Source organism: Tubulanus polymorphus, chromosome 3, assembly GCF_964204645.1.
Source record: "Tubulanus polymorphus chromosome 3, tnTubPoly1.2, whole genome shotgun sequence".
NCBI lineage: Eukaryota > Metazoa > Nemertea > Palaeonemertea > Tubulaniformes > Tubulanidae > Tubulanus > Tubulanus polymorphus.
In genome coordinates, this window is record NC_134027.1 from 18,178,224 (window position 1) to 18,205,744 (window position 27,521).

The following is a 27,521-nucleotide window of genomic DNA, read 5'->3' on the forward strand; positions in this document are numbered from 1 at the left end:
TTAAGTCCATGTTTCACACAGGAACACTTCCTAGTTCCGCATCTGTTGTTCTTAGATTTACATTTACAGCGAATGAATGCAAGAATGTTCTCTGGTGCCACTGACAAATCCGTATAAACTGGTGTCAGTCCCAAAGAGGTTTCAGACCAACCCCATTCTAAACAGTTCAAATAACTATCGTCCATTGTCTCCCATCTGATTGTCTCCAAATAAGTGCAGAGACTGTGATAATATGCTGCCCTCGTCATGTGTGGAAGTTTACATGGCTTGATTGTTGCATTTTTAGCCCACTTGGGAATTAAGTACCAGCGGGCTATTGTCTTCACTTTTTCGTCCGTCCGTTCGTAGACGGAATGCAGTTATTTTGGGAAGTTTTGAAGATGCTTCAATGTAATGTCTTGATATTTGGGTTACACATGTATCTACCCTAGACACATCTTCAGCCCAAAAACTGGCCCTGTCAGAATCAAGATGGCCGATTGGCAGCCATTGTTGTTCGCCAAAATCAGCACTTTTTACACATTTTTGAATTATTTTAGGGAAATTTTGAAGACGCTTTGTTCAATTACCTTGATCTTTCGTTTATATTTGAATCTACCAAGGTCCAACAACATAAGAAAAATTGGGTCGATCGGACTCAAGATGGTCGTCCCATGACCTTTTTAGTGGCCAAAATGTAAATTTTGGCCCAAATTCTGAGTCCTGTAGCTTCCTACTGGTTTGCCATTTCTCATTGCAATTTCTGATGGGTATTCTTTGGAAAGGGATGTTTTCTACCTGAGACATGCATTTTTGATCAGCCAATTATGGCGCAATTAGCAGCCATCTTGGTGTCATCAGTACTCATTCGTAGGTGGGAAAAAGTTTTTCCACATTATATTGATACCTAAGCATATTGTGTTACCATAATGTATTGGAAAGTTGTAGCTCATAACGTTTTCTATGATTTTGGTGAGTTTCAAGGTCATTGCTTTTTGTACATGGCCACCAGGGGGCATTGAATAATACAATAACTTAGTATTTCTATATTATATTTTTACGCATATTTTGTTACCACAATCAATTGCAAAGTTGTAGCTCATGACATCTTCTACGATTGTGGTGAGTTTCAAGGACATAAGTTATTCTATATGTCCACCAGGGGGCGTTGAATAGTAGAACTTGGTATTTCCTTATTAGATTGGTACCTAGGGACATTTGATACCATGATCAATTGCAAAGTTGTAGTTCAGGACATGTTCTATGATTGTGGTGAGTTCCAAGGTCATTGGGTTTTGCATATGGTCACCAGGGGGCGTTGAATAGTAGAATTACTTACTATTTCCTTATTAAATTGGTAACGAAGCATATTTTGTTATCACAATCAATTACAAAATCATAGCTGCTGACATATTCTATGATTGTGGTGAGTTTCAAGGTCATTGCTTTTTGTATATGGTCACCAGGGGCATTGAATATTGAAATTGTTAGATTGTTGAGCATTTGAAACCACTTCCCAAGTGGGTATGGTGTCCCTGGACCCCTAGTTAACTAACATTTTCTGGTACAGTTCGTATCTTCCTTCGACAAATCTTTACCACAATGCCCATACACGATGGAAAATAGTTGGTAACCAAGGTCACCAATTTTTTCCTATTTTTGTCCAGATTTGATGAAATGAGATGCTAGACTACAGAATTCCGCATCAACTTTTCCACATAACCTATTGACAAGTAGATGTTTGCGATGGCCAAAGGTGGCAGATGTACTTTCACATCCAGACCACGCATGTATAAACATAAGATATTTAATTTGTTTGTCAATTTGCCCAAACTGGACATCTCTCAGTATTTCTCAGTATTTCATCAAATGAGCGCGGAGCCATTTTCCTCCAGTAAATATCTGCAGTGTATCTTCCAGTATTTCACAAGCATTACTAAAACATCAGTGTCCGCAACTAGAACTTGTACAATCCGGCCTTCTTTGCATATTTTATTCACTCTCACACAATTTTTATGTCGGCATCACATTGCAATGACCTTGATTGGGGGGCGTCGATTGGCTGTTTGTTGGCATATACGGGGAATTCTGGCGCTACTAAAATAATTATGGGAAAGCCATAGAATGGCGTACGTTTCATTAGACTAGCTGCCGTATACGTGCGAATTTCAAATGCTCATTGCTGGTGAGGATGTAATTATTTCACACATCCGCCATAGGTATTGTTTCATTTTCATACCCGGTGATTGTTTTGATTGACATTGAAGTGTAAGCAAACATTCACTTACACGAGGCCTCCACGTGCCCGTGGAGCTGAGTGCTACACGACACACACACACAAACTCGTACTGAGTACACTACCAGTCAAGGTGATGCTGTAACCCGTGCACATTAGATATGAAAAAAGGCTGAATAATCGTAGTCTAGTACCTAGCCGTCGTTCAGAAACTACAAACCAACAAACGGTTGTAGGGAACCGGTAACAACGACTGGTATTCAGACTAGAATAATCGTAGCAGAAGATGAGCGTTGTGTTTTCTGTTTGATAGAATTTGTAATAAATTGTAATTTCGAATCCCTGCCAGGGAGCATGCCACAACTGATGCCTTCTCTTATAATGTTGTGAAGTCCTCCTCAGTCCTCATCAGCAACACCATCGTTATCATCATCTGCATCATGCATTCCATGCTTCATACAATTGCATCGAGCCGACTCACAAATCTTACAATTACAAAACGTCAGTTCCAGTATCTCAGATGGTATCGCTTCTTTAGTGGTGTAAACACATACTAATTCATTGTCTTGCATTTTCCACCCTTGGCCGATAGGACTTGGGATTGTTGTTCCTCTGATGGATGACTTCCATACGAACATCTGGTAGTTTGCCCGTATGATATGTAGGCGGTATGCATCGCTTGTTGGAGGAAGTGTCTCCATTGTCCCTTTACGACAAAACATATGTATCGATAACTAAGCTATCTCCCAGGTTTTTTATTTGTACAAATTCATTGAGGTTTTCTTGAACAAACTTCCACTGCTTCACTTAACCTATCCCTCAAACTGCAGAAACGCTGTCACAACCTGATAACACATGGATTGGCATCAAGAATGGCACACTTTCGCCGAGGCTGCTAACAATTTCGTCGCATTCTTCATTTTAATGTACAATTCTGTTATGTTGACGCTTTGGTAAAAGTGAACGAGTAACCAATACTGACCAATTGAGTTGACCAATACTGAAGATGATGGAGAAGGGAAAAGAATGAAGATAAATCTTCAAACCATGAACAAATCGTCAAAGTTAGACACATTTAATCTTAGTGGTATAGAAATTCGAGAGTTAAATGTTGATGAACCAGTATCTATTCCAACATGGCCTTCATGGCCGACACAGAGACTATGTTTATCAGGTGAAAATAACCCCAACCGTAAAGACAGTCTGAGATCTGTGGTGGCCAGATGAGGATCTTACTAGCGAACCAATACCCTACAGAATGCAGGTTCACTTTTTCGGTAACACTTCCCCTTGTTACTCGAACTGGGCTTTACGCAGGACAGCAGAAAATAATGAAAATCGCTACGATTCTGAGCTGGTGAAGACCGTTAAAAGGAACTTCTATGTTCACGATGTACTTAGATCTCGCCCAAATGATGATAAAGTCTCATGGCTTTGCTTGGCTTTGAAATTGAAATAAAGAATAAGCCAGCCACACGTCAAGGAATCTTATCCATGGTAAGCAGTGTCTACGACCCGTTGGGATTAGCAGCACCGTATATACTGCCGGTAAAGATCTTTTGCAGAATGAAGTTCTGCCATGTTTGGACAAACTACCTATCGAACGATTCTTCAAACCATCTGGCTTTGGACCGATCAAACAGTTACTCTGACATCAGTTCACTGATGCAAGTGAAATCGGTTTTGTAACTGCTTCGTATCTACGATTAGAAGATGAAGATGGTATAATTCATTGTTGCCTAATATTGGGTAGAAGTAGAGTTGCGGATGGAATTTACTGATGCGGATGGAATTTACTGCAATACTGATGGTGAAGTTGAACAAAGTTATATTGAAGGAGAATACAATGTATGGAGGTTATCACTGGACAGGTTATCACTGCAGTACTCAAGTATGTGAAGAATGACTCTGCACGTTACAAAACTTTTGTTGCCAACAGAGTTAACACGATATGAGATGGTTTTGATGTTGACCAGTGGAAGTTCAGGGATGGAAAATTAAATCCAGCGGACCATGCATCTTATGGCTTATCTTTGAAGGAAATCCATGAAAACCATAAAACATGGTTAAATGGACTAGAATTTTTCTGTAAGCCTACTACTGAAGAGTGGCCTGAACAAGCTGTTGAGATTTGTCGACTTTCTGATGATGATGTTGAATTGAAAAAGCGTCCTGTAATGTCAACTGTCCAGCTAATTAATGATGACCCAATAGAACACATCTTCTCGCATTTTTCTAGCTGGATTCGTTTAAAAAAGAAGAAATATTTTGCTTATGTGTGTTAGAAACAGGCTCTACAGAAAAGATGAAAGGGAAAAATCTCATAGCTTCACAAATCCATTACAAATCGATGAGCTGGAACAAGGTGAAATATCAATTGTGAGATATGTCCAACAGATTCACTTTCACAAAGAAATTGATATATTGAGTCAGGGTGGTAACGTGCCTAGAGGAAGTTCACTAATGCAACTAGACCCTGTTTTGGTTGATGTTTTCTTTTGAGTTGGAGGCCGATTAAAGAATGCCGGCATTGACTATGGTACGAAACGCCCACTCTTAATACCTGAACATTCTGCTGTTACACGTTTGATTGTCATGAATGTTCACTGTTCTGTTTGACACTTCGGAAGGAATTCTATGTTGGCTAAACTACGTTGACTAAAGAACGATATTGGATCTTGCGTGGATCAAAGATTATCAAAGAAATGAGTACGATATTGGATCTTGTGCGGATCAAAGATTATCAAAGAAATGAGTAATCGCTTTGTATAATATTCTCATTTACATTTGTATTACAGTATTATCATATGTTGAGAGTATTTTTGTGCTTTTATTAATTAATTGCGATAAATATAACAATTTCCTTATTTCTATTTTGCGTTGTAGTTAATCGCTAGTTGGTTGTTAGGAAAAGAATAAAGGCGCATTAACCATTGTATGAAAACAAAAGACAAATTCTTACTTCTATGGCGAACACAAGGTTTACATGGAAATATTCCATGATAAATCAGTACCACCAACAAAGTTAGATTATTCCATCCAAAAACTTTACGTTCGGTTCCGTAAATGTTTTGTTTTTGTGAAAAACCATGAAAACTGTGCTTATTGTCTCATATCTTTATCATCTCGATGCTAGTTTAAGAATTTATTACATGAACATTAAATATAATTATATTTGTGAAAATGAAATACAGTAGAACTGGTATGCCTTCAGTCAGATAAGCAAATTTCAATTGCGGTTACTGTACTTTATCAACCATAAGATGTAAACCTTAAAACAAGAATGTCTTACTTTTATAGGATGAAAAAAATTTGGAAAAAATTCAGGGAATGGTTCCTTCATGTCCGATTATATATGTTTGTAACAAACTGGATACAGACCGGATAGCTAAAAAAATGGATCAAGCATCAGATGATGAAGGTGGTGAAAATGAAGGAACTTCTCCTGAACAACAGAAGATAAATACTTTCAAAGATCTTAAAAAAAGAAAATTTCTTCGCGAATCAGACACTTTGGAAAGCTGTAAAAGGTATCTAGTCAATTGCTTTTCTGCCAACCTAGGACCAGACTTGTATCTGCAGCCATTCCTATTATGTGCCATTTCTTTGCAATAAGTTACTATTACATTTTCGTCCACCCTTAGATGCTTTTAGAATTCACTATAGCTTATTCTTGAATACTCTTTTTATGTCTAACTGTTGACACATGTATAATATCTATACTGTAAACGGGAACAAAGGAATAGTTTCTGATGGTAAAGAAGATAATTTGTCTGGGTCCTGGATCACATTTTATCCAAATATAGTTCCTTAGATTCCCAGAATACTCGTGAGGTGTGAAGCAGATGACAATTGTGTGAACTGTGTTGCCTTTATACTACTTACTATACTGACCGCATTGTGTGGGATGTTTGACTTTGACCCAATAATTGTATACATTAGCACCCAATGATGCAGATTTCTTCACTGATTGAGAATGTTAGGACCCTGTATGGAGTGCCCGCAAATTGGGTACTGGGTGAAAAAATACATATTTATCAGTATAGATCTCCAGGCTTCTTCCACCTTGTAATTTACTGAACCTGTTAAAGCCTCCCAGCCTTAATTCCATGGGGACATGAGCGAAGCGCCCATAATGTCCGAACCTCTTGATATCCACTGAACCCGAAATTCCTCTCAAAATGCCTCCCGACTGGCTCTTGAGGCCCTACCCCCTCCAGGTCCTAGAGCCACTCCTCAAACTTTTCATGAACTGAATAACAACAACAATTGTATGGAATATAAGAATATACACAGGTGGTTTTATTAGGCTAGCCGTAGGCTGAGCCTATTACCATAGAAATGGAGCTAATTTGAATGACATGTCTTCCAGAGCAAAGGCCTTTTGACTGCAACTGAGCATATATTCATAGAAATCATTCATTAGAGCTTTATCCATTCTCAAACCCCTATGAATCTGAAATTTGAAGAAAGGCCTCGTTAAGATTTATATGAGCTTTTCCGCGAAAATCCAAACACAAAAATATCTGTTTTAGAAAGCCAATCAGATCGCAAAGACTCCTCTGTGATTGGCTTAGCCGCAGAGATCCGCAGGTGTTCACGTGAACCCGCGGTATCATCTACCGTTTTATTTACGGGTTATATTTCAAGATCTAAAATTGTATTACAAGATCGATTTCTGTGAAATCTTTAGTTGACTTGGTTTTTTGGAGGAATATTTGCACTACAGAAAATATCATTGACATTTATGCAATGTCCGAGAAAATAGCTTTTTCTCAAATCGGATGAATGACCTTGATATGCTAATTCGCCATGTGCTCAAACTGCAAATTCAATCAAATTTTATTCTGCAAAAAGATATCAAATCCAAATCAATTTTACTTTATTGCACAAATGAATCATGAGCAGTGGAGAAATAAAGTACACAACATTTTCGCTCAGCGGCGCTTTCTGATCTAACTGATGATGCACAAATAAAACATCAAATCTATAAGGATACTGCAATACACATGCACTCGCCAGGATATCATCAATATGCCTAGGATTTCAGGCACAAGCCATAGACAGCCTATCACTAACATCAATATCCAGGAGAGACATCGTCACCATTCAGACTATAATAAAGTTTGATTAAAACGCAAGCCTACGATTATTTAATTTAAAAAAAATTGGAAAGTTACTGTGAAAATTCATAAGAGATGGACATTGACAAGTTTACATATTGTTGTGGTACTTGCAGAAGGGACAATAGGAAACATACATTGTCTATCTGGCCAATTAAGATTCAATCATTTGGCCTCATATTGTATTCTGTCCATCTAAATGAAGTAATTTCAAACATAGAAGAGCTCTTCAGCTTTCTCACTTATACTGAGGTTTACTTTGTTCATAGTGATAAGATGATGAAAGATATGTAACGTTTCTCGTATTTATAGTATGAAGGGCAGGTGGTAAAATACCTAATTTGATACAATTGCAAACTTCACACTCATTTGCGTAACTGTATTTTTCAGAAATCCATAGTACCGTAGTTATCACGTATATGTACGGTTCAAATCCTGTTCATAATTAAATGAGAAAATATCATTGACACTATTTTAAAATCACACAGACAGATCGTCATTTGAATGGCGCAATATATCGACAGACATTCGCCATTCTGCTCTAGTTCATAATGCTAGACATTCGACATCCAAATGACGCACTTTACCAAATGAAAACCCATACACGAAAACCTAAAATTAGTGTAATAGCGGGCTACTTTGGACTGGTTTAGGAGCTACATTTTATTTTCAAGGATTTCTATCTATGAAATCCAATTAGGTATTGGTTGCCTGGTATCCGTTTCCATGGAAATTGCACCAGTTTCCATGGAAATGGATATTGATTCCCCGAACCCTCGATGCAAAGCTTTCAAATGATACCAAATTTGTCCATATGGTATCTCTGTTAAACGGAAGTGCCAGATAGTTAGGTCTTTGGTGCCCGTCTACATATTCCACAAAACAAACGAGGCATTTTGATGAATAGAGTTATTTTGTTTGAAAAAAATATTTAAACACCGAAATATTATCAGCGCACCATGGCAGGTAGCGTGCATCCACTATTTTCCGCAGTGATAACACCACACCCCCAAGATCCCTGTTTTGATCAACGCTGAGAACTAATCTTAAGTAATTAAAGATGGCATTAAGTGTCATAAATTCAACCCATCATTTTTATGCCCTTACGTTAGCAATCGTTGGAGCCCGGCTATCTTATATTTAGTTTGCAACACTGATGATTTTGATATTTTTTGATACTTAGTGCGCAACGCGAGTCAATTGCATTGTCAGCAATAACGCGTTAACCGTTAACCATTTATCTATCACTTACGTGTATTAATAGATAACGCTTCCCACAGAGAAAATCAGTGTTTTTACTGCGTGCACACAGATGTGCATCAACAGACCCACATTTTAATTGTCGAATGGTCATGCAAAGACGGGTTTCTGAACTTCGCGGAAAGTCCGGATTCTACGGAATTCCCGGATTTTTGTCGGAATCCCTGGAATTTATCCATAATTCCCGGATTCTTAGTAAAACCCGGAAAAGGTCTCAGATGGCGAGTGGACAATTCAATATTTTATTGACGCAAATTTGGCGGAAAATGTATACAGTGGCAATAAACAATTTTGCCTTTCTCGCGCAGCTAGTTTTTTCAGAAAACTTCAGACTGTTCGTCCTCGCGGCCGATAAGCCAACCGTGACCGTGGAGGATAGAGTGTACTGCGTTTTCTAATTTCAAATGGAAATCTGTGGAGAGAGTGCCATTGTATTTTCAGTATTCACTATATATTCCGGCAATGATTAATTTTATAGAATCATGCTGATAGAGTGTCTAATAAGATATATAATAATAACGCCGTCAACGATTAATTCTATAAATGTCGAATAAAATAATTGAATTTTCCTGGTCCGGTTTTTAGCATTTACTCTCATTATGTCGTATGTATATGCGCTATTTTGGAATAGAACTGGGGCATCCCTTCTATAATGCGGGAATTCCGGAGAAAAAATCTGGGAATTCCGGAGAATCCGTAGAATCCGGACATTCCCCGAAGTTCAGAAACCCTGCAAAAACATTTTAAAACGTTTTAAGCTCGGGCCTAAATTGCTTTACTATTAAAAGCTATCATGAATGAAACTATTGAAAACCACATTCACTCAGTTGCTGAACTTGATTTCAACAGTAACTGGCCGTCCTGGTTTAATATGTACTGCCCTGAAATTTGAAAAACTTATAAAGCATATTCTGATTTTTTTTGTCCCGAGTAGTTAATGTTCAAGTTTTAGTTCTTTCATGTCATTGCCTCACGGGATCAAAATTATCAAGTCCAAAATGTCCATAATTAAACTTGCGTAACTGTCGGTCTTCCGCTGGTGAATATTGTTTTCCTGTTCCACTTGGTCAATCGTAATACTAGCTATAGGCCCTAGAGCTAGCAGGGTAGAGCTAGCAGTTGGCCTTAAGGTTCAGTCCGTGAACAGCTTCAAGACACTGATGTTGAATCATGGATGTGAAGCATGTACCCAATGGACTGCATGGTCATTGGCCTATGCCATGGGTTCTTGGCGATTGTGCCGAGAGCAGACTGTATCCGCTGGCTATGGTAAGTATATTTACTGACGTTTTACCTTGATAGTATGGATTAAATTTGCACCGCATCAACACAGTTATTTTCATTCACTTTTCAAGTTCTAAGTCAATATCGAAACCCATCATGGAAAGTTTCTTTATATATATATATATATATATATATATATATATATATATATATATATATATATATATATATATATATATATATATATATATATATATATATATATATATATGCATATTGTATCAGTGGTTTGGCTTAGTTATATTGTATTTGTTGCTATTTTTTCAATACTAATAATGTCCAATTAGGACTACAGTATTGTATAACGTATTTTATATATATTAACATTATTTTTCATGAAACAAAACTTCTGTAATAAAGAAAATGTACCAAAGATGCAAAACTAGTGTTTGAGAAACTTTTCCGTGATAACGTTGAGCTTATAATTTTAACGATGACACCAGTACTATACCTAGCATACATATTGTCAATTATGTGTAAATACGATACAGTTTGTTCGAGTTGGTGATTATTCATCGATACAATCCCATTCGAGTCAGATGCTATGGGTAGAAAAACTACTGGACAACTCTGTTTTCTTATGTCTCTGGCATATTTCACATCTGTCTACTATATTTTGTGTAATATAGAGCATGGTGTCATTCTCATTTTAGCTTTATTTAACGAATCGATCCCGTAGCTTCGCATAAGGGGTGTGCTGATTCTGACTGCTGATACTATCTTCTCCTTTTACAGCAATTTTGACCTCGTTAAATTTTTGACCAAGTTACCAGAAACATTAACCAATCACACACAATTATTTGACCAGTGCTAAAATCTCACATGGGCCCTGTCTGAATTTTGTTTGGCCTGTATAAAATTGGCCTTTTTGGCACTAGTGTGAACAATTGCCCGGCTCAAAACTGCTCATGTGATCGTGGTTATTTTGTTTACCATAAGAATGATATATTTATTGTAGGTATTATCACGGAATATCATCATTAAGGGCAATGAAGGCATTTCAAAAGAAAATGAAATCAAAATCGAAGCCAAAAAGACGCAAGTCGGATACAGATGCTGTCAAAACCTTGCCCAAGAAAATTTCACGAAGATACAAATCGGAGGATCGTGACAAATATATGGAAAATTTTGAAGCATTTGAGGAAGCTTTGGTTGAGGTAGTTTTTGCAAATTTAAATGAGAGATTATGCGAGGGGGTCAGATTGATCGAAAATCAGTTAACAATCATGATGACGATTTTGAAAAATGACCTGGGTAGAAATGAAAATGAGGATGGTGATGATGATGCACTTTCATTATGGGTAGCACAGGCTATGTCAGCTGGTGATGACTGGTGCACAAACCTTAGAGATGTTATTGCTGGAGTCAGTATCATTGACCAAATTCAAAATAATCTATCATGTATGAAGTCTGATCTGGTTGGTGAAGTAGAAATTAATCGTAATTGCTCTCTAAATCAAGATCACAAAGACAGCGAGAAAGCGATTGCCAAAGGTGCCTTATCTGAACTTAAAGTGAAGGACATGCGGGTAAAATGTGCCTACATGAAATCAATTAAGACTAAAATAACAAATTATGTGTTTAATTGCTTGAAATACAGCATACAAGAAGAATTTGAGAAATCGCTGAACAACATGGCTTTAGCAGTTGTGGGAAGTCTAGAAATATTGGAGCCGTTGATCGCTAGTGTTATAAGTTCTTCGTATCGAGCATCTGTAAAACGAGGGGTTTATGATGTAGATAAAGTGTTGCAATGTAAAACAATAGTCTGTGAATCAGCTAGTGTTATCCTTGATTCTATCTATGAACAACTTCGCATCAAAATTGAATCAATTTGTCCGAATTCTGTCATGGAAGAAATTTTACAGGCTAACGAGTTTAAGATGAGTAGATGTTGGAAAATAATGTTTATAGAGACTTATATCCAGTCTATTGTCCCTGCTGACTTGGCTGAAATTATCAACACCACCACTCAAACACAATTGATACAAATGAAAAATACATATCAGACTACACTAGATGCTGTGAGCAATTTATCTAAGGATGTCAGACAACAGACTACCGACAGTGTCACACAATTGATAAATCAATTTGAAGGAACGATTGCTAAATTGATATTTCAAACACAAGATATCTACACATGTAAGGACTACTTTGATATTGAGAACCATTTTATGGAAGGTTTGTTTTTCTTTTTTAACAAGTTCCTCATCATTCATTGTGATAACATGATTTTCTTGTTGATATTTTCTTAAGAGTACATAATTTATTTCTAGTTGCACCTCCATTTATTACTGGTAAACTGAACCGAATCTATTTGGTGGATGATTGCTATAAGAATGGTCTTGGAAAACATTTTGTGGTAAAGGAAATCCCACTTAATGACAATAATAAACTACAAATACATCTCACTTCTATCAGGTAAGCCTATTGATAAAAACAATTTATTCCATTGTGATTGTATGTGCCCAATGAAGACAGGGACAGCAAACAAGAAAAAACTAAATGTTAAAATTTCATGTAATAAGGCATCTTGTGCATGTTTTTTATGAGTTGAATCTAAATTGACTCCTTTGGCATTAGTTGAATTTGTGGGCCTAAGCCAACAGGCCCTTGGATGTGTGGATGTAATGAATTGAATTGGACACAGCAATCCATTTGCAATTTGCTATGGATTTTTCTGCCCTCCCCCCCTACGCGTTGTTGGGGGTATCCGTTCATCTGCCTGCAATGGTTTCTACGCCCCAACACCTTAACCCTTAGACAGATTTTCCTGAAATTCTCGAGTTATGTAGTACTATATGAGGTTAGTAAGTGATTAGATTTCGGGTAGATCAAAGGTCAAAGTTAATAGAAGCTGTTATGTTTTTTTCATTTCTGTGATCTATTTCATAGACCGGTTAAGATAATTAGGTGAAATTTTTTGGAGTGCTTATTCTAGAGACCATGAGTAACTAATTACATTTCTGGTCCTGTTGGTCAAAGGGCAAGGTTGCCAGGAGCCTGTTATGAATTTAAGATTTCTGGTTTCTTTATTCATAAATGGCTTAATATTAACTTAGTGAAATTTTATGGATGTGTAACCCTAAAGACCATGAGTGACTGATTAGATTTTGGGTCCTGTAGGTCAGAGGTCAAGGTCAACAGCTGTTTTGTGTTTTCAATTTCTAGGCTCTAACTCAAACGGTTTATGGTAACTAACTGAAGCTTTATGGATGGGTTACCCTAGAGAGCGTGAGTAACTGAGTAGATTTCAGGTTCTTTAGATCTAAAGGTCAAGGTCACCAGAAGCTGTTTAGTATTTTTTATCTCCTGCCTTCATAAACGGGTCGACATTCCCTTGGGGTGTATTTTACGCTTAAGCGTTTCACCTGATGTGAGGGCATCCGTCGTCTTCGGCGACATTTTAGTTTAAAAACTTAGCCTGAAGATTGGGTCAGGTGAGATGTCCATCTCTATTGAAAATAAAGGTTGTTGGTCAATTATGGGTGCCAGTGTGGCCATCTTTAATTTCTTGTTTACAAGATGCAGACCGCAATTTTTGATGGATTTCCTCAATATTTGGTTTGGCAATCAGGGTAAGTAAGCTGTTCACCCTTATTGAATATTGGCTTTCAAATATGGGTGGCATTCCATCTTCGATTTCTTTTTTAGCACAATACAGCCTGCAATTTAAATTTTGCCTGCCAACCGTTACGGTTTCGCTGTAATACATTGCGTTTGGTATGCCGATAATACGCCGTTGCGATCACAATGACAAAAATACAGTGGAAAAAATAAAATGTTGCGTTGTTCTGTTTTGGTTCTATAAGATACGATTGAACTGTAAACATGTTACGATGTTCTGTTGATGTCTAATAAATTACGTGTTTGAGTTTGTCAGTGATGATAAAATATTTACAAGTACAATCCCCGGCCGACATGTGACGCCACCTGCTTATCACTTATCGGTGTGCTAACTGTGGCAAGTTTCTTCGGAAAACGGAATTAGGTTGTGTTCGGTTCTTTTTCTGAAGAATCCGGCAAAAGGTAGAGAGTTTCTTTTGTCCAATGTCGTATAGCGCCACAGCTGTCGAAAATCTAACTAATCTGTCAAACCAGCAATTTTTCCTAGTGAGAAGACGCCACGTTCAGTTCAGTACGCACTGTCTAGCGTACACAGCTTTTCGTTACAATCACTGCTATTCAGATTTTTGGAAGTCGTGATTTGCGTTCGAAAAAGAAATGGTTTGTCGGAAAGAGTTCAACTTGTCGCTGGATCCAGCAGATCAGATATTATTTGGACTAATGTAATTTCAACTTGACTTTAGAGCATATCAACAGGTGGCCTAGCTAGGTCAGTTTTGATGTGCTCTTATTCAAGCTGAATAGACATGTAGGATAATGTATGATAATGAATGTACTTGCGTAGAAATGATAATAAATTATTGTTCCTGTTATACACTTGTAGCTTTAAGCTATTTGTCCTATAATATATCAGGTGGAATAATTTTTTGATATTGTCCGTTGTACTTGCCAAAGGATTTAGAGATGATTTTATGTTAACCAAATTCATTTATTGGTTTTACGTCTATTTCAATTTATATCACAATATTTATCATTGGTGATATAATTCATATGATGGAGATATGGTCATTTGTAATAACGTTGTTTATGTTAGCAAAAGATTGCATTTGATATAAAAAAAGCTTAGATATCTTGTTTTATTTCATTGCTATCAAGTATTAATAGATGAGGAGTCTTTCGACAGAGGTGAAGAATAATTTCGAGATGTATTGTTAGTACTGAGTTCGGCGTATAAAATACACTCAGAAAGTGGAATTAAATTCGATACCTCATAACATTCACACTGAATTTTTAGCTTCATTCTTAATAAAGGACATCCCATTTACCCTCCCCCCCTCCCCCCGGTCAGTTGCAGTGTAAGTAATTAAAATGTCACCGACTCTCAATGAGAAAGACAATCGCTATTTTTATATCAAAGTATCCCAAGGAAATTAGGGATACGAACCTTTATTTATACTTTATTATTATTGGTACTAATTATATTGGTACTCATTTATACTGGTACTCAGCGTCTCGTGGCAGCGCCACCGGTACTGTCAATCGGACATGATAAACTTTCTACCTTTTCCTAGAATCCGTAGTAAGGAAAATGGACGATATTACAATATTGAATTGAAATATTCTCTAAATCATGCATATTGTTCCACAAGCTGGATTTCACTGTCGGTTACGGGGGTCGTGATAATGTGAAGCGGTGTGTTACAACGATGCGTCATATAGGTAACAGCCAGGTTGGTGCGCAGATTTCGACATTTTTAAAACGTTAATCCAAGAATTTTGATGTGATTCTTGCGGAAACCCTGTTTACATCATTTCTTGTCGAGCACAATATACCACTAGCAGTGGTATTGTAGGATGCCAGTGCTGTTACAGGGAAACTGCTATACGTTACGGGTTAATTTGGACAGTACATTCAGACATTTTGGTACCATTACGTAATCTGTCAAATTGGTGATGTTACTGAGAAACTCCTATATGTTACTGGCAAAATTCAGAATTGTTCAGACATAGTCAAACTCAATCTTGGTAGGTCTGAGTATGTGAGATGACCACCTAATTGAAAATAGACCTCATCAGCCTTCAAATATGGCCGCCAGGGCAGCCATCTTGAATTTCCTGCTGGCTTGAAACAGCTTGCAATTCTTGATGCTTTTTCATCGAAAGTGGATGGATTTGGGTTGGTCCTCTTATTGAAAATTGAGGTCATCCGTCTTAGGTTTCTTAAATTCAAGCCAAATTCTGTGATTGAAGCGTCATACTGGTCAGAACTTTAGATAGAGATAGAGTGTCAAATGAGCGATTTAGCCATTATAAAATCACAACGGTAAAACATAACAATTCATATTTGAGATTGATATATTCCAACATCATTGATTTTGCTGATTCAGAAATAAACAACTATTTAGCATTGTTCACAAAGATCAATGGGTGTGACAGCAAAGCATCTAGAATAAATTGCGGGATTTTAGGCACCACTAGTTTAGTTTAGGATGGCATCATTTAATGTGTATGGCATCCTTGATCGAATATTCAAGGTCACTATTTTCACGGTCCAAGATAGATGGTCCATCATTTTCTATTTTGGCCAGTGAAAATAATGATTTAGTCATGTGGGCTTGTATGTCCTTCTATACATATCCACTTCATATGTTTATCATACCCAATGAGGCTGAAATGGATTGGCAAAATCAATCATGTTGGAATTCACTAATCTCATAATGAATTTTGCTATGATGGCACTACCCTTAATCAATGACATAAATTATTTATTTCCCATACGAAACCAAACAAATGTATAATTCCAAAATGTATGATCAAAATGAAAAACACTGTTGAACCGATGGTTTTGATGCCATTGGTTAACCGATGCAAACATTTCTGAAAATGGAGGGAGACTTAAAAAAAGAGTGTTCACCATGCCTGGGTATTCATGTTCCAGAGCTGCCAACTGTCCCGCGTTTTGCGGGACAGTCACAGAATTTCATAGTTTGTTCTGCTATCCCGGCAAGCATTAAAATGTCACAGATTTTCATGGTTGAAGACCATATAGGGATCGTCGCTGGTAAAAATTCTGCCGTTCACCGAACAACACCCATAGTATCTCTACTGCCATGGTTATAGTCCCATAATGCTGCATCGATATAGAACTGATAATCCGATCAAAAGTTGTCTGTAACACGTCATTTGCCTATATCAATGATCCTAGCTATGAATATCATAGCCTGTTGTACCTAAAGGTCCCAAAATCGCGATGAATAATGGAAGGTTTTGAGGCGCATGAAGGGCTCACCATATCAGTGAATTGTCAATATCGTTTTTACCCAGTAATGAAGTGTTATCCCCATCACTATCTTCACAGGTGCTCGCGCACTGATACATTCGTAAGTAGTTCATAGATACTGCGCAGTTCGTGGTTTACACTGACAGCGAAAGTATCGGTAGGTTGGTCTCTGCTGTGTTCGTCAGTCGCTAGCCCGCATTTTATTTCTTGAAAGCACTGCGAGTGAGGGATTTTCTTCGTGCAATCAAAATTACCAGTATCACATCTACGCAAACTAGGTCATTCAAATATGCAGTATTCTCAGGAATACGCTGAGTTAGCACGTGTAGTAGGCTAGTGACTTAGTGTGTAGGGACAGCAGTGCTATATACACAGCGAGATAAGCTGCTGCGTCCTGCCTAAAACAGAGGCCGACTCGGATTGACTAACGCAATAAATAAGCTGTTCGGCGCACAGGTGGTAGAAACAAATATGAGATATATATAAAAACATATGAGAAATGCAGGGTTTTGGTGATTGTTAAAAGAACGTCCGTTAGTCGTTACTTTTTATTTGTGGAAAATTTACTAGCGTGTATCCATTGCCAAGACGAACACATCAGGCGTGAAGCCCTAAGGGGATCTTTTGAGGATTGTGGGAGCCATTGTAATGTCATCACGCAGTCTTTGTCGTAATTATAACTACCACTTCAGTCGTAGTTAGTGCCTGTCCCATGAACTTCATTCATTCATTGAAGCCTCATGCATGCCCAAAGAACACAGTTTCATTGGCTATCGTGCAGACTATACCATTATGGAATATAGGGCGGGAAGAATTGTCCGGGCGATTACACTATACTTTTTAGGGAAGTTAGATATGGCCTGTGCGCTGACACTACATCGCACTGTATGCATCATCATTTGCCATTTTATGAAAAGCTGACAGGCTGGCCATAGTGCCCCTTGGGGCTCTTGTTATATCTTAAAATATTTTCAATGGAAAGTTGGCGATTGTTCGCTAGCGGTTGTTTTTGTCGCGAGATGTCGGAAGGAATGAATTGTAGTACGGCAAGTGAACACTGTGGCGCTAGTGGTCAGTACTCTAGCATTAATGAAATGTGGCAAGTGACCACTGTGGCGCTAGCAGTCGGCACTTAATTTTACCAATTCAAAATGGCGACTGGTGGCTATGGTGAACGGGATAAACCTCCAAATAAAAGATGTCGGCTCACCGTGTTTAACATTGAAAATTCGAAAGAGTTTCCCCTCATAAAAGATCCAACAAATTAGCAAACTATGCATATTGTACGGCTTGCGATGTTCAGTTATCGATTTCCCATGGAGGAATAAATGAGATCAGACATCATCACCAGATGGTAAAACACAAGGCAATGGCATTAATCGTTGGAAATTCCGCTAAAATGACATCATTTCTTGCTTTCACGCAGTAGATGATCTTGTTGTAAAAGCTGAAGCCCTCTTCTGTGGCTACTTAGCCAAACATACCAATGGCTGCAAGTGACCATTTCGGTAGGTTTTGATTTACACACTTTACACATTTTTCAAGGATTAAGGAACAGAGGCAGCTTTAAAAAGATATAGTCACATATGAAAAAGAGGGATGTTCTTGTTCTTTTTCTTGTTCGTTCTTGTTCTTCTACGGATACTGTGTCGACCACGATGGCGTGTATGCTGACATCCATACGTGGCGTTTAAAATTTATTTTCATCGATGTAACAAATCGGATTTTTGCTACGTAAGCGTATGGTAAGCCAAAAATAATTTTTTGTTTCCTAATCCAATCCAATGCAATTAAAGCTTGAATGGGTTCGGCTGTGTCTACCTTTTTATGTATTCTTCCAGATTTTTATCTTTCAGGAGAACTACTGCGCACGATGTTGCGACAAGACAATCCAATGTTGCTGCCACAAGTAATCAAGAAATTTTCTTGTGGAAGGACAAAGGCAAGGTATATTCTTAGAGAACTGGTGCAACATACACAGGCATCTTTGGTAGAGCAGATGATACAGGGACCTTTTTCACTGTCAACTGATGGCGGTCACGAAAGATGTCAATAAGAAAAACTGCATCTATGTTAGACCGCGAAGGGCATTCAACTGGTGTGATTATCACCAAAATGGTCTTAGGAGCTCTTGACATAACAAGAATATCAATGAATAACTGCATGACCCTATGTACAGATAATGCGAATGTGATGGTTGGTTGCAGGAAGGGGGTGTATGGCAGACTGCAAAGTACAACCCAAGTTGTACCTTGCTGTGTGTGTTTGTCATTTACTTCACCTGTCAGCTGAGTGGGGTGGCAAACAACTACCAGTGGATGTATCAGGATTTTTCCATGATATATATTATTATATGGAGAAGAGTGCTGATAGATTGCGAAATTTTGAAGAAGAGCAGATTTCACATGATCTCCCTTTACATAAGGTGCCAAAGCATGTGGCCACTAGATGGTTATCCCTAGAGCAAACTGCTATATTCTTCCTAGAGAATTGGCATGCACTTGGAAAGTTCTTCAAAAAAGAAATTGAAAGTGACAAAAATTTCATTAAGCAGTTAATTATGAGAAATCCTGTTCCGATAGAAAGAAGGAGGCTCATGACAGTCTAAAGTCAAGTCAATGAGGTTATATTTAATGTTTCTTGTGTATGTGTTAAAGAAATTCAATCATGTCAACCAGATCTTTCAAAGTGAAAAACCTCTCATTCACAAACAGAGAGCCATTCTGTTTCAATATTTTAAAGTTTGTTGGTGTGCTATCAAACACCGAGATCTAGTTGAAGTAAAATTCATGCTGAGTTATAATATCAAAAAGCATAGTGATATAGTTGTTGGAGATGAAGTCAGGAAATTCATAGAGAAGAAGAAAATTTCTTGTGAGAAACGACGAATTTTTTCCAAAATGTTGTAAAGTATTCGCAAGCAGCATGCTCTTATAAAATCAAAAAATTTCCATTGAATCTCCCATTGCAAAAAAATGCTGAAGTGGCTGATGTGCGTAAACAATGTGTTGCCAAATCCTCTCGAATTAGGTATTTTATTCAGAGATATCCAAAGGTTCTACCTGCTGGTTGTGATATTGACGCAATTGAAAAAGAGTTCACTCTGTATTTAGTTGAAGGTTTACCTGAAAAAATTCACCACACAGCAATGCCACTTCTGAATGGGTTTTCAGCCTAGTTAGAAAACGTAAGACCGACTTTAGGTCATCAATGTGTAGACTCTTGAAAACTTGCTTGTATTAAATCAAGCGGGTACAATATGCCACAAGAGGAAATTTCCCAAAGATTTGTTAGAGCGAAGCAAGTCTGCTACTAAACGTGGTCTTGAAAATCCCCATTTGATGACCATTGCTAGAAATGCTCAAGTGACACTCTGTTCTTAGGTTTTAGATAGATATGATGTATGTGATGTTGACATGATTGGACAATTAATAATATACGTATTACGTATACGTGTAATATTTTAATATTATAACTATTAAGTAATTCTTAGTTGATTTTTTGTGTTCTTTGGGTTAGATTTTATGAATAAATTTTCTGTGAACTTTTCAATTTTCTTTCATGGTCTAGCTCGTCACGACACCTGGGCACAATATAAGTGCCTAATATAAGGTCAAAAAGCTAAAATGCTGAAATTTTAGGATGTCCGAGCAAATAGGAATCTGTGTCCCTCAAAATATATTTCAGGGGATGGCAGCTCTGATGTTCACTTTCCCAAATTGTCTGGAACTTTTTATTAAGTCTCCTTGGACCTCTTGTTATTCATCGACTTTATTTAGATAAATTTATATAACGAAATATTGTTGAATCTTTCAAAACCAGTTAAATCCTTACAAAGTAACAAAAGCATTTTATATATTATTATCCATATAAGGCTTAATGAAATTGATACCTTGTTTCTCCGCTCTACTGAGCTTAAAAGTTGACACAGCCTGCCAACTATCTGCCAACCTACGCATTACTTTTTTTAAATCGTAATCAATTTGACCATAACAGAGCCGGCTGCTATAGAAATGAACTGTTAACAAATTTTATCATATTTTTCAAAAATGACCCGGCCTCTGCCGAGAAATAAGGTATCATTTTTGTTTAGCCTTAGTAATGAAAAAAAACATTAATGTGATAATTAATGTGGCCTTGAAATGTTCTTCAAAAATCAGGGAATTTTTACTTCTTTAGAGAATTGTGAAGTATTACCTACAACCGTTTAGGCGGGGATGACGATCGTAGTTGATAGCCTTGTTATATCTTATCCTGGGAGTTATTTCCCCTATTACAGTATAAAAGTCTCAGAAGATATCAGACCCCAAGGGTCTCTGACAAAGATTTCATCATGTTTTCTCTTTTAGTAATATACCACCTCACGGAAATATTCTTTCATTGTATGGAATAAAGACCACTAGCTCTGTGTGCTACTTGATAGAAGAACGGGGCAGAGACAGATTGGATAAAGTATTAAATATAGAAGTACCATTAGAACGGAGACTGATACAATGGGGAACTGAAATAGCAGAGGTTCTTCTTCATTTACTAAGGAATGGATATGTTTACAGTGATCTAAAACTAGAAAATATCATGGCAAGTATTAAATATACTGATCAACATTTACTGAATAGCATAGATGGAAGGTTTTTCTGGGTTACCAGTGTGAAAATGTGTGAAATACTGTCTCTGATGATAGGAATATAGAGATGTGTGTAAGGTTTGATCTCTGAATTGTATGCGTATTTCTCAGGCTTATATATACTGGTAGGTTGTGGTGCCAATTTAGCCAAAGCGCAAGAACATATCTGACACTTCTGCTGTGGCAAATTAAACTCCCCCAAATTATTATAACCTCGGGGATATTTGTGCCCATGAACCGCACCTGTGTTGAAGCTACGTTACTGCCATAACTCACAAACCAGAGTAGTATAGTCGGTGTCAGAAAAATACCACCTGCTCTCGTAAGCTTAGATTTTCCCAGAAGTTCCCAGCTTCCCTCGTATATGAGCATTTTTTGGCAATTGGGTACACAGAATCAAGGATAAGAAAAAATATCACCTGTCCCAGCTACTGTTGATGAGTCATAGGCGCCAGATCCCCAGCCCCCAACACCAATACGCAAAGGTCAGCACTCCCCCTCGACTGACTCTTCAACCAAATTTTCTCTAATCTTATATACTCATCGAAACATGCAGTTGGTTATTGCTCGGTAAGCATACGATGCGTGTTAAACTGACCAAATAGGGTGGATATTGTGCCCATCATTTGTGGTTCATAAGAAACAGAGAGCACAAGCTGCCAAAACCCTGTCACAAGTGTAGACGGGGTATGCGGTGTAAATATTAGATTTGCCTGTATTGTATTGCGGTCGAGAGGGTGTAAGGATAGCAGTGTAAGGATAGCACTAAACAGGGATTGAAGAGGGCAAAAACAGCTTTCAAGCTAGTTCTCGGTAAACTGAATACAAAGTTTTGAGACGGTGTCGTAGGTGGGGGCTCTGTTCGGGGTGAGGGGTGGATTCAAATTTTCTGACCATGAACATAGCTGGGTGCAAAACCAGAACTGTCAACCGTCCCGTTTTTGCCGGGACTTGTCCCGTGGACACGGCACTTGTCACGGTGTCCCTGACAGTATTAAATTGTCCCGGTTTTTAATATATTGAGAAAAATATATTGAGATTTCTCGAGTGTCCCGGCTGACATTCCCAATGTACCGCGCAATCAATAAACCACTGTTTTTTCCTGCTGTGTGTATCTGTATACATAGTCCCTAACTATTTGGCCTACGTATGTTTCCATCTACAGGCGAATGAGGTGACGCGTCGATGCCTGGTAGCCTTGGCATCACTGGACGTTTTTTTTTCGTGAATATTTACCAGCTATGCTCGTATAGAAATCAATCTAAATTTAGGCCAGCACATCCCAGTGAATCGGGTTCAGCTAATGTAAACAAATTTTTATCAGCGGCATCCGCCTCATTGTGCTGGAAATATAATGTACTCTACTATACATAGCGGATATTACGGAGATAAATAGATGGAAATAAACCTTCCGGGGGATGCCAGGCAGCCCCGGTCGAAGGTAAAAAAATTTTTTTTCATACCCGGGGTCCTATCAACCCAGATTTTCAAAACCAACCAGACAACCAGAAACATTCTATTTTAGCCAATTCTCGTAATAATTTTCGATAAAAGTTGAGAAATGCATTTGTTTGTCAAATTTTTTGTTGAGTCCCTGAGTGTCATCAAATTGTCCCAGATTTTTTTCTTATGTAAAATTTTGTCCCAGTGCGAGTATATATGTGCGAGTATATAGTCCCTGGCACTATGTCCCTGCCAAATGTGTCTGGTCCCTGAAAAAAATTTTAATGTACCTGAAAGGATTTTCCAAGGTTGGCGGCTCTGCAAAACTGACTACTACAAAAACAAGGAGAAAGTGCAGACCTTCAGAGACCTAAAACGTTTAGGGAGTGACATCAGTGTAAAATTACCTGGAAGGACCACAAGGAACTGCCAGATAGAGGCCATCTTTCAGACTAAAGCCCAGAAGTTCATGAATTGAGTAACTAGGGCTGCCAGACAGGCAACATAACCCGCTATCACGAGAGAGGATGTGACGTATCCCCACAAGAAGTCTAAATGGGTGAGGGAGTTGTGGACAAAGATTGTAGACAAAATTGTGAAGAAAGAGATTACTGCGATCATAGTACACCGGGTGAAATCACTGGCGAACACCGCTTTCTATCTCAGATGTATATGTATATGTAGGAATAAAGGGATGAAGGCATTGGCTTCATACCAGGACAAATTATGTTTCTTCCTGTGTTTAGCAGTACATCTGGGTTTGCGTGTAGATAGAAGTATGCTCAGGGTCAGGCAATTAGCTACAGTTCTATCAGTCCCGCCAACTACTATCGGATGTGAAGACCACGCATTCTTGATAGCGGACAGGTCAAGGAAACCGACCAATGAGTATATGTACAGAACATGCTATGCCAGGTTTACAAAGTCTTCCGATCTGCAGATGCACACGATGGACAAGTGTTCGGGTGGAGTGACGAAGGTTATATGTCCAGGTGAGAGGGTAGATAGAATGATGGGGGCCTATGAAAGGACATTCTATCCAGAAGTTGGTAGCTATTGCAGGGCCGCGGTAGCGTGGATAGAGATTAAAGCAAAGCAAAAGAATTCGTACATACACCACGCCCTATGCAGGCACATAGGAGACAGATTTATTGCCGGAGCAAAGATCGATGGTAACGACCCAATGTCTAACATGGTGCATCAGTTTCAATGGTGTCATTAGCAGAGATGTCCAGATTACGATCTGGATGAGGATTTGAATAAGAAGACATTGCAACAGGAGGTGGCAACAGTGGATGCAGGGTATAACTTGATGACTATGTGGGAATGTCGGGTCAATTAAACAAAAGTGCGATTTCGCTTCGAAGACGGTCGTATCCCCACTTAATTTGTCCTATACCGGAGCTAGCTACGTGTCATTTTGACCGATAGTACTTAGAAAGTTGGAATGGTCCAGTGGACAGGCACATTAGTGATTGCTTCAAAAATGGTTATCAGCTGGCTCTAAACTGGGGGGTTGGGCCACCTGCAGCCCTTAAGATTTAGTGGTTTAGGGTGTGAATTTTACCCATTTTACTTATGATCAGTTTACTTATTTATGAGATCACCAGATGATATGTGGTATTATTTCATAACTGCTCATCACTGGACTGCATTTCAGATTCATTGTCATCCCATCTTCCATTTCATTAGTTTCATCATCATCTGCTACGTTATCGTCATCTGAAAATAGAAATTGAATTGGGAATAACTCAAAAACCTATTACCATCAAGATATTTTGAAGCAGTTGATAGGCAAAAATCATTCTATGATCACATGCATCATCAGTTGAAGCTTTTTCATCAAGTGTCCTTGGACAGACCTCCCCATCAAATCATATCTTGAACTGGGTTTCATCTTCTTTCCACCCAAATTTTTCGGGCAGTAGGCTTGGCTAATTAGCTACAAAGCACCCTATCCATCTGTGTGAAACCAGGCATGCTCTTTTAATTTTTTTTTGTTTCAGAACCCTAGAGCAAGGAGGCAATGCACTGCCATCAGACGACATCGTAAGCTTATCGTCAGTTTAGAAATATATGAAGACGCGCCTCGTCAGCAGAATTCAATTTTTTTTCTCACATAAATTTGACGAATTTCTCAATTTCGCAGCTTTTTTCCTCAATGTCTGATGAATGTCAATTTATCCTAGGACCTTTTGTGCTGCATCACTGGTTTCTAATTGTTTAAATGGTTTCACTTTGCCCCTGGTGCTTCCATGAGTCCGTTAATCTAGTGTTAATGTAATATGTCGCATTGAATTGTTGATGCCAGTCTTGCCTCAATCCGCACTTTGACTTGAGAATTCGTGATAAAGTCAGGCCATTGACTAAACAATCAGTGTCATTTGTTCGAACGACTACATTTGTTGAGTAAGCACTTTCTGAGAACTTCAAATTAAGGACCATCCTACTGTCTGCCTCCTTGTTGTCACAGCAAAGGTTAGTTTCAACAGTTCTCGCAAGGTGTCCATGATGACATATAACATGTGGCATTGAAGTTAGCATATAATTTCTTGATTTCTTAAAGCTGTTGATTAGAAAATTTCACAAATGATTCTTTGTTACTTGAATTGCTTAGCGCTTGCAGTCAGTTTCCTGGTATTTTCTGTGTAGGGCCCGTTATCTGATATGATGGGGCTGATAATAAGGATCTAAGGTCCCTCTCACAATCTTTAATAATAGGTGAAATCCACTTATCGGCCAGAAAGTGGATTGCCTGGCCATCCATATTGAGTATCCACTGGAGAAGAAACTTCCACTCAAGGTTGAAGGCTGGACAGAATTGTTCTGTAGGGATGGAGAAAGAAGGAACCATCAATTATTGTGCTGCAATTGACTCTAGTGGGGCACTTGTTACTTTTGTTTTAAGATGAGCCATTAGTTCAGATTTTGGAGTTTTTTGCAGAGACCATCGTCATGACTTATAATTGACAGAGGGACCGGTGTGAGAGGATACGTTAAAACCTCTGCCATATCTACTTTCTGCTGTATGGATTGATACAAGATACTACCGAATAGGTCACGGACCATGCATGCAGGAGCTTCTTGGGCCCCTCGTCCTTTTGAATTTGTCTTAACTTTTGTCACAAATGTGCAGACCTTCTGTCGATTTAATCTTCTTCCAAATCTCTTTGGGTCGTCTTGACATTCTTTGATGAACTTCTGTCTTTCCTGATCTCCAAGATTTGGTGCGTTTAATAAGAACTCTTCAGCTTTGGCGCTAACAGCTTTGCCTGTTCCATTGTTAAAAAGGTACCGAGAATCAACACTTGTATCAAATGGAATTATGGTTTTATTCGTCATCTCACCAACATTATGGAACTTACTTCCAAAACATACTCAGGAGAGTGAGTTGATTGAAATCTTCAAGAAGAAACTAAAAACACATACTTTTAATGAAACTTACAACTGATTTAGCTCAAGGGAATACTGTATTATCTGTAATGTTGAATAATTTTTCTGTAAAGCACTCTGAGTCATGAGATTTAGCGCTATATAAAAATGAATTTCTATTATATTATCATAATTATCTACCTAATATCAGCATTTTCCTGAGTTATGGTTTTTCTTCTATGGCCAGATGTCATATCCTCTTTATCATGTAGTTCGATGATGCTCGATCTCTGAATATATGAATCTTCCCATCTTTGTCTGGCAGATATTGAGTTTGTCCGCTCCAGTAAGCCAGTCCTCTCACTTGCTGCATCCGCATATACCAGGGTGATTCAGCGTAAAGAATAAATAAGAAATTCAGTTAAAACATGATATGTACTCTTCTAAATCACCCAGCCGTACATGACGACTACATCCATGGTAGAAATGACGACGTTGGGTCCGTGTCGGTTGTTCCGTTTTGAGTTTCTTTACAGAATTTCTCATACAGCTGGAAATGACTCCATTTCCTTGCTAAATATGTGCCAAGAGATATCATAATTCTTCTTTATTGGGTTTATTTCTATTTGAATGACTTCTTGAAGTTCAGCAGAGTTTTGTTGTTTTAAGAATGCTTCAAAGTGCATGATTTCAAATGCAACAGAGTAATTCATGAAGCCTTTTGCACCGACTGTAATGCTTACCACGAATTCAACTTTCTACAAAACCACAAAAGCTAATTCAATGTGATAAGACCCCAAAGCCACAAACACTTTATCAAATGTAGGCTTCTCTTCTTGCTGTATCTGCACTGCAATTTTGGAAATTGCCTAATCGTATGTCACTACTGTTTTCTCTTCCTGACTGGCTATTTCAAGAGATATTCTTAGTGTTTCAGCTACTACACTCGTAGATGTTGGTGATTGGTTGATTTGAGGAAGATACCAAACTTTCATTACCTCTTTTTGGTCCTGAACAAATTTTGCGTTCCAGCCTACCCACATTGGACTTTCATCACTGTGGTATACGTTGAACATCCATGTAATATCGTATTTCCAAGTTCTTCTCTGCAGTTTTTTCTCATTTTCTTTTTGCTGGGAAAGCTTTGGATCAGACAAGAAATCGGCATCAAGCTTTGGCTTTATTCTGTATGGAATAGTATCAAGTCCAGATGCCTCATATGTTCTACGTCGTGTTTGTCAACGGTCTGGCCGATCAATAATCATTTTTATGCTTAATACACTACGCTCGAAGCTATTTTTAGCACACTCAAACGCAATTTCAATTGCCTGAAATTTCACTACTAATGGGCGA

The 27,521-nt window shown here is 38.1% G+C and overlaps 1 protein-coding gene across 2 annotated transcripts in view; it reads left to right on the top strand.

The window, feature by feature from the left end:
• LOC141902007 (uncharacterized) overlaps window positions 1–27,521 on the top strand; it is a 73,067-nt gene that overhangs the window by 18,571 nt on the left and 26,975 nt on the right. For both annotated transcript variants that reach the window (XM_074789632.1, XM_074789633.1), the window contains exons 3-6: window positions 5,516–5,745; window positions 10,841–12,063; window positions 12,159–12,303; window positions 21,079–21,307. In XM_074789632.1, coding sequence (XP_074645733.1) covers window positions 5,516–5,745; window positions 10,841–12,063; window positions 12,159–12,303; window positions 21,079–21,307 — 1,827 coding nt within the window. The remainder of the gene's footprint in view (window positions 1–5,515; window positions 5,746–10,840; window positions 12,064–12,158; window positions 12,304–21,078; window positions 21,308–27,521) is intronic.